At 43.6% G+C, this 17614-nt stretch overlaps 1 protein-coding gene across 3 annotated transcripts in view; it reads left to right on the forward strand.

Annotated features, from left to right (window-relative positions):
• The window catches only part of myo10 (myosin X), a 133441-nt gene that overhangs the window by 58815 nt on the left and 57012 nt on the right, over positions 1-17614 (forward strand). For 2 of the 3 annotated variants that reach the window (XM_056390742.1, XM_056390743.1), the window contains exon 4: positions 9130-9317. In XM_056390742.1, coding sequence (XP_056246717.1) covers positions 9130-9317 — 188 coding nt within the window. Of the gene's footprint in view, positions 1-1937; positions 2361-9129; positions 9318-17614 lie in introns of those variants that run through there. The other variant, XM_056390744.1, reaches the window with a different exon arrangement.

Here is a 17614-nt window from a genome sequence, read left to right on the forward strand (position 1 = left end):
TACATGTCACTTTTTATCCCACAGTAGATATCGGGTTTTGGAATTAAAGTCCTCATCTGTCTCCTCATACATAAACATCCACACGATACACTTACAGACCACACACACACATTCCTTTGGACACACTTTGGAAACACAAAAGAAACACTTTCGTCCTTATTATTAAAAGGAATGTGTGTGTGTGTGTGTGTGTGTGTGTGTGTGTGTGTGTGTGTGTTTTACATTTACATCTCAGAGCTTTTAGCCGAGGCTGACGTTTAGCTCCTGAGTCCTGATCACAGTCAGATGTGGAGAAACCGTCTTCCAGCCAACAAGGAGTCGCCCCTTCGCCTCACACTCTCCTGACGTCATTTCCTTCAGGCGAAGGGCGTGAATATTCTGCGCTCGCGTCACCTCCTGTGAAAGCACAGGTGGACACTGTCCGGTCGGTTTAATGCTGAGAGAGCATTGTGTTTGTGCAATGTGACAGAGACATGATGGCATGTGTGGTTTTTACCGTTTCTTGATTTGCTAATTAAACGTTGGCAGACATTATCGAGCCATCTGTTATCTGTTAAGCGATCCTGCAGACAGAGAAGCAGATTTGTCTGGAATCTGGCTCAGCTGATTAGATTTTGTTTGCAGTTTCAAATCTGTGACTTTTATGGTTTACAGCTGTCATTAGTAGGCGTTTTTTGACAAAATAATCTTAACTCAAACCCACTGTTTCCAACTCACATCGAGCCTTAAAGGAACAGTCTTCTCAGCGGTGGTTCCTTTCCTCTGAGAAGGAATCATTCTCCAAACACAACAGGTTTTATTGCTGATCTTGATTTTAATAACACACACACACACACATGTTCCTCCAGCCCGTTTAGCCCACAGTCGCAGAAACAACCATTATTTTTGCGCTGGAGTACGACACTGTGCTAGATTTCATTAAACACCATGTTTTTTAAAGATATGCAGCATGTAAGGAATTTATCACCTGATATATGGAATATTATTAAATAAGCCTGAGCCGATAATATTGAATATCAAGATATTTCTCACCATACGTAATTTTCTTTTATTTTTGCAGTTTGTTTGGGGGGGGTTTGCCCTCGACCTTCATTTCACTGCTTTGCTTATTGTACATTGTACCTTGACACGGATATCACCCAAATCAAGTTTTAAAACACAGGGTGTCCTTTATGAAGCCAGGCGTCAAGATCGGGTAAAAACGTAGAAGCCACCTACACCTGCTGCAGGTATATCCGCCCATCAGACAGTATCAGAGTCATTTCCACATGAGCAATACTGGACTTTGGGGTAAGATACAAGCTTTACCCAGCTGGTAATTCAGCCTCATGGATGGGATAGCGAGGATGTTCGAACGTTCAACGTGGAAAATAAATACTGATTTGTAGAAGAATGAAACTGGCTCCACTTCAGAGGTTTTCGGATTTTATGTGAACATGAAACAGAGCGCAACCGCTGTTTGTAAGACATGACATTGCATCGTTGAGTCAAATTTGCTGTCGCTAGACAAAGCAATGTTTTTGCTCTCAGACACAGATGCAAAAAGGTTGAGGTTAGAAGTCTTACCTGGGACCTTATCATATGAATGGGCTGCAATAATCACAAAATGCTGCACATAAAACTCCGGAGTGAAGTTTATCAGCATTTAACGACCAACAAGTATATAATGAAATGTGACAGATGAGCCAATCTGCTGCTGTAGCTATGGTGCTGCACAACAACATCAGCGCTCCAGCATCATATTCTCAGTCTGCATCATTTTCCCCTCATCTGTAAGATAACTCCGTCCTCCAGTCAGGAAACAAAAACAACACTTTAATATATTTCAATTTATTTCCTCAGGTGAAGCAAAACCTTCCAGGATTTATTACGTGTAGAGAAGGTTCCATGTCCCCGGGAAACCTGTCGAAACTGCCATTGCATCATTTCAAAAACGAATGGGCATCGCGGGGAAAATCAGCATTCTTTCTCTGCTCAGCAACCTGACTTTCACAGATGTGGGATATCTGTCGGTCAGCGGTGATATTAAACATAAACAGTGGATCAGAGCTGCTGTAGTCGCCAAGTAAAACAAACGTGCAGGAATTTGTCTTGGTGACACGGTAACTCAGTGACTGCTGCATGTTCCCCCTCTCTCGTACATTTCCTGCCGTCAGTCAGGCAGGTTGGCTGGAGCTTTGCCTCTGATCCCCCAGTTTTGTTTTATTTTTTCTCCATCTGGTCTTCATTTCCCTCCTAGTGCATTTATCTGGCTCTGTCTCAGAGAGATCTTATTTTTTTGGACGGGTCTTCCTGCCTGCATGCCTCGCTCTGCTCTACAGTTACACCATCAACAGCGACTGACGCCTCTCTGTAAACATGTAAGTCTTCGAGTGCCGCGAGCTGTCATCAAACAAAAGATTCGCGCAGATATCTGCCGCTTGTCGGTGGCTGTTATCTGTTGAATATGCAGTAAGGTATGCGATGTTGAAAAGTAAAGTGACTCCACTTCGCACTCACTCCCTGAAGAGTCGAAAATTTGTAGTTTCTTCAACAATAACTTTCGTCAACTTGATTCCAATCAGCTGAACGCTACTATATTCAAATATGTTCATCTTAAAAGTAGAACAGAGGAGTGGTGAAACACTGCAGCACAGCTTCAGAGGTTTGAGAAGGGCAGTATTGCAAAACAGAAGCACTGTGTGTTGTCATCTTCTGGCACAACAGTGACTTTGTTGGAACATAGTGCAGAATACAGATGGACAGAGGAGAAGTGGATTATGCTTCAGCAGCGGTTTCAGAGGCTCCGGACTGAATTCAAGCTAAACACATTGTTCTGTCAAGCAGGAAAATAATTAGGAGAGAGAGACTCAACTAAACAGTTGCAGTAAAACCAAAGTATTTAGCGAAAACTGATCCTTTTTTTCTTTTTTTAATGAAATTATGATGTTTAACTTTAACCTTTAACCTTTAAATCATCCTTTTTTTACCTTTATTTTTAGCTGGACCTCAACAACGGGACCAGACTTAAAAATGCAGATGTCTGTGACTGACTTAGTGAGTGATGAAGTTGCACCGTTGGTTGGCCGGACCAAGTGTTGGACCTTCTCTATTGGCTGTTGCTCTTTGAAAAAAAGGTTTTTGTGCTCTGATACTCTCAGCTTTGCTGGAACACATTCAGCTAAAGCAGAAACTATCCGTGTTATACCGAGTTAACACCAGTTGACAACGCTGTCAGCAGCCCAGCAGGAGAGACAATCCACTGAGTGTCAGGATTTCACAACCTGACCGAGACGCTGACCTACGTCTACATGAGGGAAAAAGAACAAATAGCTGAATCTTTGTTGTGACGGTAGTAACAGCCAAAACTTCAACTGACCAAATTCAGAATTTACGACAATTTCGCACGCCCGTACACAGTCCAGACATATACTTCTACTTATACTACTTATTCTTTTTGTTGTTACTATTACAAAATTGAAATTTCTTGATTCATTCATAACACTTTAAATTCACACGGATAAAACGATGTGTTTCCCCACAGTAACAGAGCAGCAAGAGTCACAGTTTACTAGACCTTTTGCAGATCCTGAACATTTGCTGTCGGTGGCTTCAAAGCAAAACAATCAGTATCAGGCTTTAAACGTCCGGACTGAAGGAAGTCTGTAACATGTCCGCCGTCCTGACTGAACACAGGTTCAAACAAACACCGTACATCTGAATATCACCTTTCTTGCGTCACCTCCGCGGCATGGCGGCGAAATGCGGAGTATTTGACACCACACATGGAACGTCGAGGGGCCACAGTTAATCACATCAGCCAATAGTGGTGGTGGTGGGGGTTCTGATGAGAGTCACAGCCAATTAGCTCCCAGCCAAGGTGCTGCCGTGGAAACTGTTACCAGGACGGAGCAATGGGGAGATCTAATTGAGTCCAAATGGTTGTAATTCATGGAGTTAAGGGCAGGCATGACTTTACCATGGTCTTGTGTGAACTTCTCCCTCCTGGACTGGCAGAGCAAACGTGACTCTGCTCTCCTGATGTTTTTCTTGGGAAGCAGGTTCAGGTGTTACAGATTCACCACGCTCGATTTCTTTTCTGCAATGATTTATTGAATTTTCATGGACATTTTCAGCTTCAAGAACAAACATATGAGTTTGTTTAAAACACGAGATGTAGTTTAAAGCTGAAAAAGCTTGTAAATGTGCTTTTTGGGAACGACTATTTTGTCAAATTAACTAATTTCCTGATTGAATAATTTAGCCTAGTTTCTAATGTTTTAATGGAAAGCACTCTCTCTTATATACTTCTGATCTTTCAACACCATATTCTGCACCTCACTTATAGAAATATTTCCACAGGTTCTTCTACTGATTTTAGGGCTGCTCCTAATTATTCTTTAAATGATTAATTAATCTGCATTACAAGTCCTGACGGCTGGTTTCAGTTTGTGAATACAGGCTGTGTGCATTTCTCTGGGGACTGAGGCTTTGATACTTTCATAGTATTAATATAGAACCTAGACCTGATCTATAATCAAACAACACATGGACATCTCACTTATGAGACTCTTTTACCATACTAATTATATATATGCAATTGTGTTTTCATGTGCTGTAAGACACACCATATCTCAGTAAAGCAACTCTGAAAAAATCTTAGAAATGTGTCTGCTGCAGATCCGAATCCAGCGGACATCCAGGGTCACTCCATCAATAAATTACATTCTAAACTCTTGTTCTCTTGGTCATTGTCGCTAGTTTCCGCAAAGCAAGACAAAGTATACGACAGAGGCTGCCATAGTGCGGCTGCAAAATGAACTACCACTAACCCTTACAGCTATCACAAGGTGTAAAAGGTTTCAGTCGACTTTCTCCGCGTACTGTAAACAAGGACTCAAGTAAGAATCCTAAACATTACATGACACTACATAAGCATCGGGGAAGACGTTTACACGACGAGCTGAGTGATGCACGTGAGCCTCAGAGCCAGAGATCAGTCCGACTGTAAACTGTTTACACTGCTGGAGGAAGACGGACGTGTCTGCTTTAATGTCTGTGGACTGACTCCTCCACCTGAGCCGCGCTGTGTTTACACTCAGCTCCGTCCGAGATATAACACGCGCGGTGGTTTATGATCCACTGTACATTACTGTAACACCCCCCCCCCCCCCCCCCCCCCCCCCTCTACTCTTAGCTGATTTGCACAGGCAGGATAGTCTGCAGTCAGTCCTTGTCATGTAAATACTGTCACCTCAACTGCCATTCAAATGTATTTGCATCCAGGCTGAATGTGGGTCATTCAGTCAGTAGGCTGTTTGAGCGGTGGTGGTGGTGGTGGGGGGGGATTAGTGTAAGGGGTTTAATGAGCAACGCAGGGCAGGTGATAAGGACGTTTGTATGGGAGCGGAGTCCTCTAAGCAAACCTCCCCATCAGCAACTTGTCTTCTGTCTGTAATTTGGTGTTTGTCTTGTTTAAACAGGATGTTGGTCCAGGACGTGTCAGACAGGCAGATAATTCAAAGGGTTAACCTGCAGTAAATACTGCTGAGCCAGGGCCTTTATATATTTATACACACTTGCATGTAACATACACCCAAATAGATTTACATTTACCATTTACTTTTATCCAAAGCGGATTTGTTTAATAAGTGGAGGAGATCAGGTGAAGAAGTGCAGTGAACGAACAGTTAGAGCTCGTTAGACATGTTAGAGATGAGAGAGAGGAGGTGCTCTCTGAAGAGAGGAGTCTTCAACAGATGCTGGAGGATAGAGAGAGACGCTCCTGCTCTGATAGCATATGGTATGTTCCACCATCAGGGAAGCACAGACCAGAACAGTCTGACTGAGACTGCCGTGTGTGCAGAGATGGTGAAGCCGGACGACAGTGGCGGAGAAGGAGCGTAAAGCTGAATGATTGAGTCCAAGTAGATGAAGGCGAATATTAGTGACTTGAATTTGATTGGGGCGGCCTTGGGTAGCCAGTGTAGGTCGATGCTTGGGACCCCCAAGGGCAAAAAGGGGCCCCTCGATGGCCCCTTATATTGGCACGTTTTGTAATGACAACCATGAACCCCCTTGAACCTCCCATAAAGCACTGCTGCTGCCCCACACCCCCTTTCAGTAGATGATGTGTGCTGTGGCTACCGATTTCCTGCAAGTGAGGCATTCGTGTAACATCTGTAAATTGTAGCATCTACCAATAGTCTGCATGTGAGGCGTTTAGGCGATATCTGTAAATTGTAATGTCTGCCAATAGTGGCAGGGGGGTTGTTGGAAGGGCTTCTTTACCTGGGGCCCCTCAGAGTCTAGGCTGTTGATGAGTATCAAATATAATATCACACTAAGGTCCAAATGTAGAGCTGATCTTGTGTTTGGCCATTTTGTGTTATTTCTTTTTTTTTTTCGGCTCACAAATGGAATTTTTATTTCCGTGTGTCTGATTGGTTATCAGTTTTTATTTGTTATTATAACCGCAGAAAGCTTTATTTTAGAATTTCTGGTCTTTGCTCTTAAATGAATAACTTTGACTGCTACTAATGGGGCAGGGTATTGAGGGAATCATAGTACTGTTTACCATCCATAAATGACTGAAATACTTTTCTAGTTCTAAAATGATGTTTTCCTGTATTTGTATTATATAAAACTGAACATCTGGTCGCTGGAAAATATACAATCAATAAGACGACAAAAGATATTTTTCTATTATTATATTATCTAGGTTCTTATTCTCGTCGACCCCCACAGCTAACTAACCTGCTCAGCTGGAGGTTTGCATTATCAGGGTGATGTTTTCGTTGGTATTCTTTCCATGCCCTGTACAAAGGTATGCCCATTAACCTAATCATTGTTATTATGGTTGTAATTTGAGTTCTCCACTTCAGAGCGCTGAACATGGTTTCACCTCAGCCATGGCAGAGTATGTTAAGGAGAGCCATTTAGCTTTTTTTCCCCCCCTCTTCCTATTCCATCGTCCAAAGTAAACAGCATTTGGAAAACTTTCTCTAACTGACTCGGTAATAAGGAAAAGGAGAGTGCTGTTCTTAATTTATCTGCTTGTTTGAGCAAGAGTCTAGTTTTTAAGCTTAATTCTAGAATAGGAAACTTGAGGAGAACTTTTAGTAACTGCATTACAGGTTCAAAAAAAAAAAAAAGAAAAAAAAACAATAATAATAAACAGCAAGAAACGCAAGACAAAGAAAATATAAGGCCAGAGGAGCAGGGAAAATGTCAGACAGGTATGACAGGACTCTGACTGACAGAGGACTGACGGATCTGTTTGCTTTCAGATGTCGCCTTGTGTTTTTATGGTGAGCGAAGTGGAGATGAGCAGGATGGGAGAGAGGGGGAGGAGCTTTGCAGCTGCAGACACGCTCTGCAGGCTGAAATACCCCCCCCCCCCCCTCGCTCGCTCTCGTCTTAATGCACTTCATCCCTCTCTCCTCCGGGCAACAGTCGCTCCTAATGTGCGGTTTTGGGAACACCATGCACCGCTGTAATGAGATTTTCACTTTAGCTCCAAGTTGCACAAACAAAAAGAAAAAGTTCTCATATTCTGAGAGCTGTGATCGAACAACGTGATCTCTTGTCTGTGTTTAAAGTTTTAAGAGGGTGTGAAGACTCTCTGCGGTTGTTGAGCTTTGCTCTCAGGTTTGTTTTTACTTCTACTCTTTACTCTTCCTCTCCTCTTCGTTTTTAAAGGAACAACCAATTAAATATGTTGTTTTCTCAGAACATAAACATGTCTGAGATGGAAAACTTCTCTCACTCTGTTTACTGCACCTCTTAAAATTTACCGGTTTTGACAGCATCGCTGTTTTTAGGCTCAAGAGGATGTTTTAAAAAAAAAAAAAAAAACAAGCTTAATGCTTCTCTAACCTTTTGCAGCTACTCAAACCTTCACTGCTGATGATGATGATGAGCGTTTCTGACAGCATCACCTTTTTCCCGCGCCAAACCGCAGCGAATCGGAGAACCCGGATGATTCTGCCGTAACCTTTACGACTTTTCAGAGCAGTTGGTCAGAAACCTCTTGTTGTTTTCTCACAGATACATGCTGATCTGCTGCCCCCCCCCCCCAAAGTCTGCCTATTTATCCATTAGTCACCGCTGCAGCCGCTGCCAAGGCTTCTCCTGTCTTCACAAGCTCCTATTTCAGCAATTTGCTTTGTTTTGCTTTGAACTTTGAAATATGAAGCTGGTTTGGAGAATCTGCGGTTTTGGGTTGTTGGTGGTGGTGGTGAAAAGAAAAAACAAAAGGTCATCAAATGTGCTGAACGTTGTGTTGCTGGGCTTTTCCTGACAGGCTGAGTGGAACTGGTGAAGGAGGTCTGGTGTGTGACTGAGCTCCCGTGTTGTGTTCGCTGTCGGACGCCTCCCTGGGAGTCTAATGGGGGGGGGGGGGGGGTTTATAACTGTGCTTTTTGTCTGAGAAATGGGATTATGTGTAGCCCTTGGCCCGTCTGTGCTTCCACCTGAGCAGTGACAGGCAGCAGAGATGTGATTCACTCTGATTGCTCTCTCTCTCTCTCTCTCTCTCTCTCTCTCTCTCTCTCCTCTCTCTTATTGTTATGAAATGACTGGCGTGTGGCTTCAGAGACGAGTTATTACACTTGTCGTCAGAGATGTTCAGCTGCGTTTGTTGACTTTAACGTTCATTTTCAACTCTCTCGTCTCATGTTTGTGACTCACTAACTAAACTTCAGACATATATACATGTGTACCAGTCACTACATATCCATGAGTCCTGAGTCACCAAACAAGACTCCAAGTTCAGTCTCGACCCCGTTAGCGTTTGAGTCCAAGTCACCAAAGAAGACGTTGTGTCGGGTCCTCACCACCCGAGTCCGAGTCATCAGTGTTGCAAAGCAAAGCACAAGCATCCTGGCACTAACCGTTGCTGCTGATATGCACGTGAATGCACGTGTAGTTTGGTGAGCGCACGTGTCTGCCCTTACATGAAATGGAATAATGTTAGTGTCGATATCTTATTCCAAATGATTACGGACCAGTTTGAGTCTGAGTCCGAACGCAGGCAATGAGATTTCACACTGAAAACACACTGATATTTTTATACACGTTCACACGTCTAACACTTTCTCTCTCTCCCTCTCTCTCTCTCTCTCTCTCTCTCTCTCTCCTGCTCCACAGACGTACATCGGCTCCATCCTGGCGGCGGTGAACCCTTACCAGCCGCTTCCCGGCCTGTACGAGCGGCCGGCTGTGGAGCTGTACAGCCGACACCACCTCGGTGAAATCTCCCCGCACATCTTCGCTGTTGCCAACGAGTGCTACCGCTCACTGTGGAAGAGGCTTCAGAACCAGTGTGTCCTGATCAGGTACGCCATCTTCTTGGGGTCTTTTTTTTTTTTTTAAGTGCTGGTGGTGGGGTTTTTTTTTATTTTTTATTATTGTCTTAGAAGTTTAATCAAACTCAGTGTGAGTTTCCTGACTTTTGCTGACTCACCAACAGCCCAGTGCCCTGTCAGGATATCCACATCTTTCTCGTCAGAGGTCATATGGAGCGCTCTAATTGGCTGTTTTGAATAAACCGTTGTGGTCTCCAGCACGTTCAGTCGCTCTCCCTTCAGTGCGTCAAACACTTTGATCGAGTTTCAAGTCCCCCTGGGGAGTTTGGCTGCAGTTCTGACGATCTTAACACTACATGCCACCCCACACACACAACACACACACACACACACACACTCTCTGTTACTATCTCCATCCTCTGTCCCCTGCTTTCCCCTCTCACATCCTTCCTCTTTGATTTTCGCTGGACGACTTTCACATCCGCCGTCGCTCCATTGTTTCCTCAGACACACAGAAACATTCTCTTCCCCCTGATTTACAAAAAAAAAAGTTATTTTTACATTTTAGAAAAAATATTTGGCCTCCGAATTAGCAAACAGCGGATACAGAAGAGATTGCTGTGTTTGACTCTGTGGGAACCGTTGCGTTTGTGGTCATCGAGGTATCCTGAGTACGTGGCGTTACGTGGTTGTCCTGGCAGCCATTTACGTAAGAAGACAACAGATAATGTTTTAGACCAGGATGGTAAAAGTGGGGCGTTCAGTGTGGAGTATGAAGAATCAGTAGAACAAAGACCTAAAGCAGAATCCGGTAAAAACAAACACCCAGGGTGAGAGGTTACGGGCTGCGGTGGTGAGTCTCAGCTCGCTGATTCAAGCAGAAGTGCTGCAGTTTTCTAAAAAAAAATTAGCTGGCTTTAGTTTACAGCCCCGTTTGGCCCTGTTTTATTGGCATCGTGGATAATGAGACACACATGTTCCCTTTTAAACGTAAGGCGGTTTGAGGTTGCGGAGGAAGCAGAAAGTGAACGGTGGCTTTTCTTTAATTGCTAATGACCATTTAACAACGTAACACATGAGAATTGTTAGTGTACGTCCATCATTGTTGCCATTGCTTTGATTTCCAGCTCTGCAGAGACAAGCACCATCACTGCATCTACCTATATATATATCACTAAAACACCAACGCCAAAGCATGGCAGGGGCTTTAATGGGTAGCTCCATATAAACACAGGTTTAACAGTAACAACTTTACTGCAGGACATGTAAACACGTTATTTGATCGCTGCAAGTAACTTGCTCTCCTGTGAAGAACGAGCCCACAGGTCGTCTGTGCGGCAGGTTATTATGACCCATAGTTCCGTTTTGTTGCTAGGCGACATCCAGTGGTCGTAGTGATGATGGCAGGAGCAAAGGCAAGAGTGTCGGTGACGTAGTATAAAAAGAGACAAAGTCCACGTCAGGAGGAGGTGGTGGTGGATGGAGGAATATGAAGCAGGAGAGCGTTAACCATGTTGTTGTTATTGTAACCATGACAACAAAGATCGTCTAATGTTGAGGAGGTACTTATTTTAACCCAAATCACGATATTTTCCTGAACCTAACCAAGCCATGAGCGTTTATTATTGTAACCATGGTGACGAAGGTCCAGTACATCGCTATCAGTACAGTCCGTGGCTGTGTCCCAATCAAAGGCCGCATCCTACAGAGGTCGCGGTCGACGAAGGTGGAACCGAAATGAAACGGTCTGGTTCTGTCACTTCGTGTCATCAGCTGTGCTCACCCTTACCGTTGCATAGCAAAGCGTGTCTCCGGGTTGCCTAGCAACCTTAACCTTAACAAACAGGTTATTGGTGTTTTTTTGCTGCCATATTACTTTCATCACCGGCGTGCAATGAATCTTGGGATCGGTCTGGCCACGACGGATCCACCTGTTGGAGCCTTTGTTGCCAGGGGAAAAGAAGGAGGCATTTGAAGGTGCCTTCGAAAAATCTAGTCGCGCCGCTGTGACACAGTCAGTCTTCAAACGCAGCTTCGGAAGGTTTGCGGCCCCTGAATTGGGACGTAGCCTGTGTGTGTTTATTATTGTAACTATGACAACCAAGTTCTGGTACACCTGCCCGCCGTAGAAGCCTTAACGACCGTATGGTTGTTCAGGGTTGGAGGATTGTTGTTCATTTTTCACCCTGAATACACCAGCGGACCTGAACATCTCCCATGTTTACAGTAGCTGTGGATGTGAATAACCAAGCAGCTTCGTGGTTCAGTCTCACCTCACGTGTTCCCTCAGCGCTCTTCCGGTCTGAGTCTCCTTCGTCCCTCTGCTCGGGGCACACAAAGCCTTTTGTCCGGCAGGATGTCGGTCGGTGGGAAGAGTATGCACCGCGGGGCGCACACAGCGAGGCGTAAACACAAACATGTCACATCGTCGTGGGAGAAGGCCCCCGAGCCGCACAATGCTGCACATTCTCCTCGCAGAGATGCATCGCTGCTGTAGGACGGTTTGTGTTTGTCCTTATCCCACTGATTGTTGGTTCTTTTCCTGCTGCAACAAGCAGATTTCCCCTCCAGGGTTCAGCAGCCTCAAAAAGTCGTCTTTCATTCTCCAAAAGCTGATTTTATATTTCCCTCTTGTATCTTTCGAACTATGCCGCGGACTTTTCAACCGGCTCCGAGGGCCCGCGGTGTATGAAAACACTTAATTTACCGCAGAATCTGTGAACTTCAAGAAAAAGAAAAACACTCATTTGGTTTGCGTAGTTTTTCCATGACACATGAAGCCATGCAGGGCAGAGAGGACACGCCACACACCACGGCCGTGACCTTTTTAGCTGTTGTCTCAGCTAAAACACAACCTGCTGGTTTACTGTCTGTTAAAATAGAGTAAATGACACACTGAGTCTCCCAAGACACACACAGTGAGGCTCGATCGTCCTCCCCTGAATCTGATTATTTGCATCTTTCAGGATATTTTGAGGTTGAGCATTGCATCTTTTCACGTTGCGAAAGTCGGAACAGGACGGTTTGAGCTCTGCTCTGTGGTCAACTGTTGCAAAACAGGGATATAAAGCTAATTGCAGAGACATAGCAGGGCATTCAATTTCTTCTGGATGCTTATTCAAGAGGAAAAAAAAAGCCAAAAGCCTAAAATATGAATGCAAAAGCTCTGCATGTTTTTGGATATAGTGTATATTTGTTGCATTGTGATCCTCATAGCAAAAGGTGGAGCAGTCCCGAATGTTGCTTTCAATGAATAGTGGATGTAAAGAAAATAAGATGGGCTTGAATATTACCCTCCTGCTTTTCTCTGACCTCCTTTGGCCCCGAACAACCAGTGAGAGTGTCACTCTTTAACTCTGGTTTTTACATGTTTCTGAGCGTTTTACTGCCTCTGAGCTGCTAATCAGCTGTTAATTGTTACCCTCGAGCAAGGCACTAAACTCCCAGCTGCAAAAAAAAAACATGAATGATACATGAATTGTTAATTTACGAAGTCGCTCAAATTGGATTCCTTTGATACATGGTCCAGTTTCAAGTCTCAGAGAGAAAATACAGTGTTGGCATGTTTGTTTTTTTTCATACTACATACCTACATAAAAAGTCTGATTTTTGTGGGATCTGTGGGGGGGTGAACGTCCCAGTTTTCATTGATTGCATTGATTCACTGAAGCAGGAGCAAAGTGCTGGAGCTCCCTCTGGTCTGCTGCTGCTGTGGGTGATGGATGTGTGAGGCTGTGAATAATTGCAGGGCGGAGCAGAGACAATCGGAGTGTTTTTCCTGAGGGCTCCTGTCCGGCTGTGTGGGCTGGCTGCTCTGTGAGGCTGTTGAGGATTTACTGAAAGTCTATGGTGAACTGTTACTGCGGAACAACATGGAGGCCTGAGACAAGGCCTCATATCTGGGACCAAACAAAATAATAACATCTTATTATCATGATATATGATGCCAATTATCAAAATTACCAATTCACCACAGAATGAATTATCCTCTCCCTGCTGAATTTGGTTTGATACGATTTTCTTTAGGGTCATTGTTTTTGGTTTTTTAAAGAAAAGCACATTATTTTATTTTCCCTTAAAACTGACTCACACATGGATTTCATGCCCCTATGCAGACAGATGTTTTCTCTTTCTGTTGTAACACGACACTATTAACTGCAGGATGCAATTAACAAGGTCTTCTTTCTAAAACAATAGCTCAAAAAAAAGCTTTTGATACTAGAAAGTGAAGAGTATAACGTGCTTGTCCTGTGCAGAGTTTCTGTAGAGTAACTATAGCAGGGTGTACGTGCTTACAAGTGATGTTAGAATCCAGGATTTTGTTTTAATATTATTTTCTGCCGATGTTAAGGAACTATATTAACCAGATCATATAGTCTAAAGGTAGATGTCCATGTGTTGTTTGATTATAGATCAGGTCTAGGTTCTATATTAATACTGTGAAAGTATCAAAGCCTCAGTCCACAGAGAAATGCACACAGCCTGTATTCAGAAACTGAGCCTTAAAACCAGCCGTCAGGACTTCTGGAACTTTGTGATGTCACAACAAAACAGTCACCACTCTCAGCCACGCCCGAGCCCCGCCCACCTGGACCCACCATCCAAAACTACATTGAGATGGTTTTTGGTTCTTAAAACCACAAATACATCTTCTTATGGAACAACACTTATAAAACAATAAACCACAGAAGAGGAAAATACCTTTAACAAATTCCTGTTTTTATTATTTTTATTTGATTAAATATAATCAAAATAAATGAGCCCTTTGGTACTTGAATACTATTCACCTCTATATTCTATACACATGAATACTATTATACTTTTGAGTGGGAATGTTTTTTCTTGGAAATGGGACAAAGTAATCAAAACTTAAAAGTCCACTTACAAGCTTTTTTATTTATCTGAGCTTTCAACCATCTCAGAAAATGGATCATGTGTCATGAAGCAACCTTAGTGCGGCAGCTTCAAAAGTAAGTAGTAAGTAGCCTTTGAGGGGAGATTAAATTATAACCCATACTTTGTGATCGACTCTAACTGATATGAGCAGGCAACAAGTATTCACATGTATTTTCAGTGTAATTTCAGCCTGAAGTGAAGCCGAATGTGTTGAGGTGAGAGTGAGAAGTGGAGTTTTTAGGGGTTAACATGCTCCAACAACGCTTGTGTTTGAAACTGGAGCTGCTGTAACTGACACATTCGTCGCTCTCCACGATGGAGCGAGCTGCGAACGTTTTACGGCCAGGTTTCAGGCTCATAAAGTTTGTGTTTGATATCCTAAAGTTAGATTTTGGGTGGAGGTGGACCATTTTAACACTGAGTCAAAGTCTACCCAGAGCCTACCCAGCTGCCACAGTACGTGGTCTGGTTCACAATGAACTGTGACACACACACGCACACACACACACACACACACACACACACACACACACACACACACACACACAGGGATATTTCACCCCGTTGGTCCCTTGAAAACACCAAAGCCATTTTAGAGCAGACCCTCGTAAAACATGTAACATGCCAGTCTCCCCACCCATACACAGAAAGGATCATTTCATGATGTGTGTGTGTGTGTGTGTGTGTGTGTGTGTGTGTGTGTGTGTGTGTGTGTGTGTGTGTGTGTGTGTGAGGAAGAAGAGCTATAAATTGCAAGCTGGCACTTCTAGGCGAGGCAGGAAGCTTTCTCGTCGGATTTAGGGATTGTGGGTAATCAGATCCAGGCAGATGGAGGCGAATGAAACAGGAGCTGGTGTTGAAGAGGAGGAGGAGGAGGAGGAGGAGGAAGGAGCCGGCTCTAACGAAAGGCATCTGCTCATTAATGCTCATGAATGCCACTTTGCATTTTCACTGATGCAGATACCTGCCTGTGTTGAGCCACATGATTTTAATGGGAACCTGCCCCCCCCCCCCACCCCACCCCCCACCCCCTGTTGAGTTTTTGCTTGCTGCAGATTTCAGCAAGAACTCAATCTGAACCACCAACGAAGAAACAGCTGGAAAACCTCCAAACCTTCATGGAGCGCAGATAACGCCAGCATGGCAGGTTCCTCCTGGATAATAAAGCAATAAACAGGAGATCCAGGTTTTTAATTTGCGTGTTTTTATTGCCTGATGCCCCGTGTGTGGTTGAGACCCCTGAGTTCTAATGAGGGGAACTCTTCATGCTACTGTCGGCTTATGCTCGCTTTATTTTAGATCAGTGGTTCCCAACTTTTTCCAACTCATGGCCAACTTGAAAATCTCAAAAATCATGGCAGCCCTCATTCAACCCCGTAACAATAGGAAGGCCAAATAATATATTCATAGAGCGCTTTGTAACTTAATGATACCGGTTGATCATTCAGGACTGAACTGAGAGCAGGGGAAACATGTAAGAAGATCCACAGTCTTGTCACGGTCTACATCAAACTTCACGCATCATCTAAAAACCCTCTGATTGGCCGAAATCATCTTCTAGTCCTGCCAATGATTGTAGTTTGCCCTTTTCAGGGTTTATTCTTAAGTATGTCCAAGATTTTAAAGGAAACCTGTGTCTCAGTCGCCCTAAGTGTGATGAAAACTGTGCAATACCCCCGTGCAAAAATGTGCAGCCAAAGTTCTCAAATGTTAAAGATCTAAATCCAGGAAGCTGCATAAAAACTTTGCCCCATTTTATTTATTTTTTTAAATGACAGAACTCTTTCACCTTAACCTTTACTAGCTGCTCTGGACCTTTCAGTCATATCATGATCTTCCTGAGCTTCAAAGTGATATAAAATATTTTTTTAGTCAGATCAGGGAATGTGTCATCTTTGAGTAGACTATAAAACTGGACAGATCAATGCCAGCTTTTCGTACTCAGCAGTTTTTGATTCTCAGTATCATGGAAATATTTTGGGCTCTGTAGTGTTGATGTTTGATATTCTGTTCTATTTCATATTAAAAGAAATCTTATACTGACTTCTTTAAAGATGCTGCTGCTTCGTAGAACACGTCAAACCTCCAGTATAAAACACTGGGATTATCTGGCGCCTCTGACAGACCTTTTCATTTATGAAAATTAAGATTTAAGGGCTGATATTGTTTTGACTGTTTTGGCTTTGTATCCAAAACAGCCCAGATTTGATTAAGCTACAGAGCTCTGAGGGTGTTATCCTGCACAACCGGCGGCCCCTCGACCCGGCAGTTTGTGCTCGACCTCCTGACCCCAGAGGTGGGTGTGAGGTCAAACTCAAGACTCTCCAGCCTTGTTAATAACTCAGGCATCTTGGGGGAACAAAAGCCCCCGCAGCAAAGCCCTGCAAAAACATACCTGAGAGGTTTTCTTTTGGGATTTGGCAGGATCTTTCCCTGCGTCGTCTGCGCTGTGAGTCGGATTAATGATTTGACTGAACTGTGACATGGATCCCAGCAAAGCGAGAGAGCACGATGGGCGGGAAATCGTATCTGACCATGTGGGCTAACGTGAACGGTTACTTAAAGCTAAACTTTATAGGTGTCGGTTGTGGTGTTTTTATTGCCTCACGTCAATTAGAGCCGGTCTGGTTTGGATTACAGCCGTTCGTGAAGAAGCGAGGATGAGCATGAGGTCATGTTGGACTCTTGTGGTTTGTTGTGCTGAAGAAAGAGTTTGTTTCAAGCGTTCACTGTTGTTCCAGTGCTTCGTCGAGGGCTGACATGAATTTACACGAGTTGACATCGACACAATAGGAGAGTGGAGTATTCTGACGAGTTGTCATGATAATCATAATAATAATAGTAATAACACATTTTCTTTATAGAGGCATTTTCAAAGACGCTTGTACGGAAAGTTTTAGCCTAACATATATTTTCATCTTCAAAGTTTTGCCAGGATCATTTTTCTAATTGACATTTTGTTTCAACTGTGTAAACATGAAAAGAAAATTCTGGCATGTGGTTTTGGTCCTATTTAGACTGAGGTACTGGTGCACTTCAACCTCTTGTGGCCAAAATGAGTATTACAACAACAAACAATAAAAAATCCTGACCTTTTTCTTTTTTTTTATATTCTCTCTTGTTGGCAACAAAATGTAAAGCTTGGTCTGGACTTTGGCTGGAGTGAAGCACATGTTCGGTAGGTAAACTAAAAAGGTTGATCCACTGTACGGTGGCGTTTTCTAGGACGCCCCAGACACGGCACGTCAAGCTCAGCTGTACTACTTTATCAGCCTCCACTACAGCCTGACCCCACTAAATTGCAGCTTAAGTTTATGATTGGTTCTGGCGTTGTGTTCGGATCATCTGATTTCTGTTCCATTTGAGTAGCAAGTGAAAAGTTGGTCCAGCTGGCCTCATGTTCAGTTACCACAGGAGCTGCAGCGGAGGTT

Source organism: Seriola aureovittata, chromosome 12 (genome assembly GCF_021018895.1).
Source record: "Seriola aureovittata isolate HTS-2021-v1 ecotype China chromosome 12, ASM2101889v1, whole genome shotgun sequence".
Lineage (NCBI taxonomy): Eukaryota > Metazoa > Chordata > Actinopteri > Carangiformes > Carangidae > Seriola > Seriola aureovittata.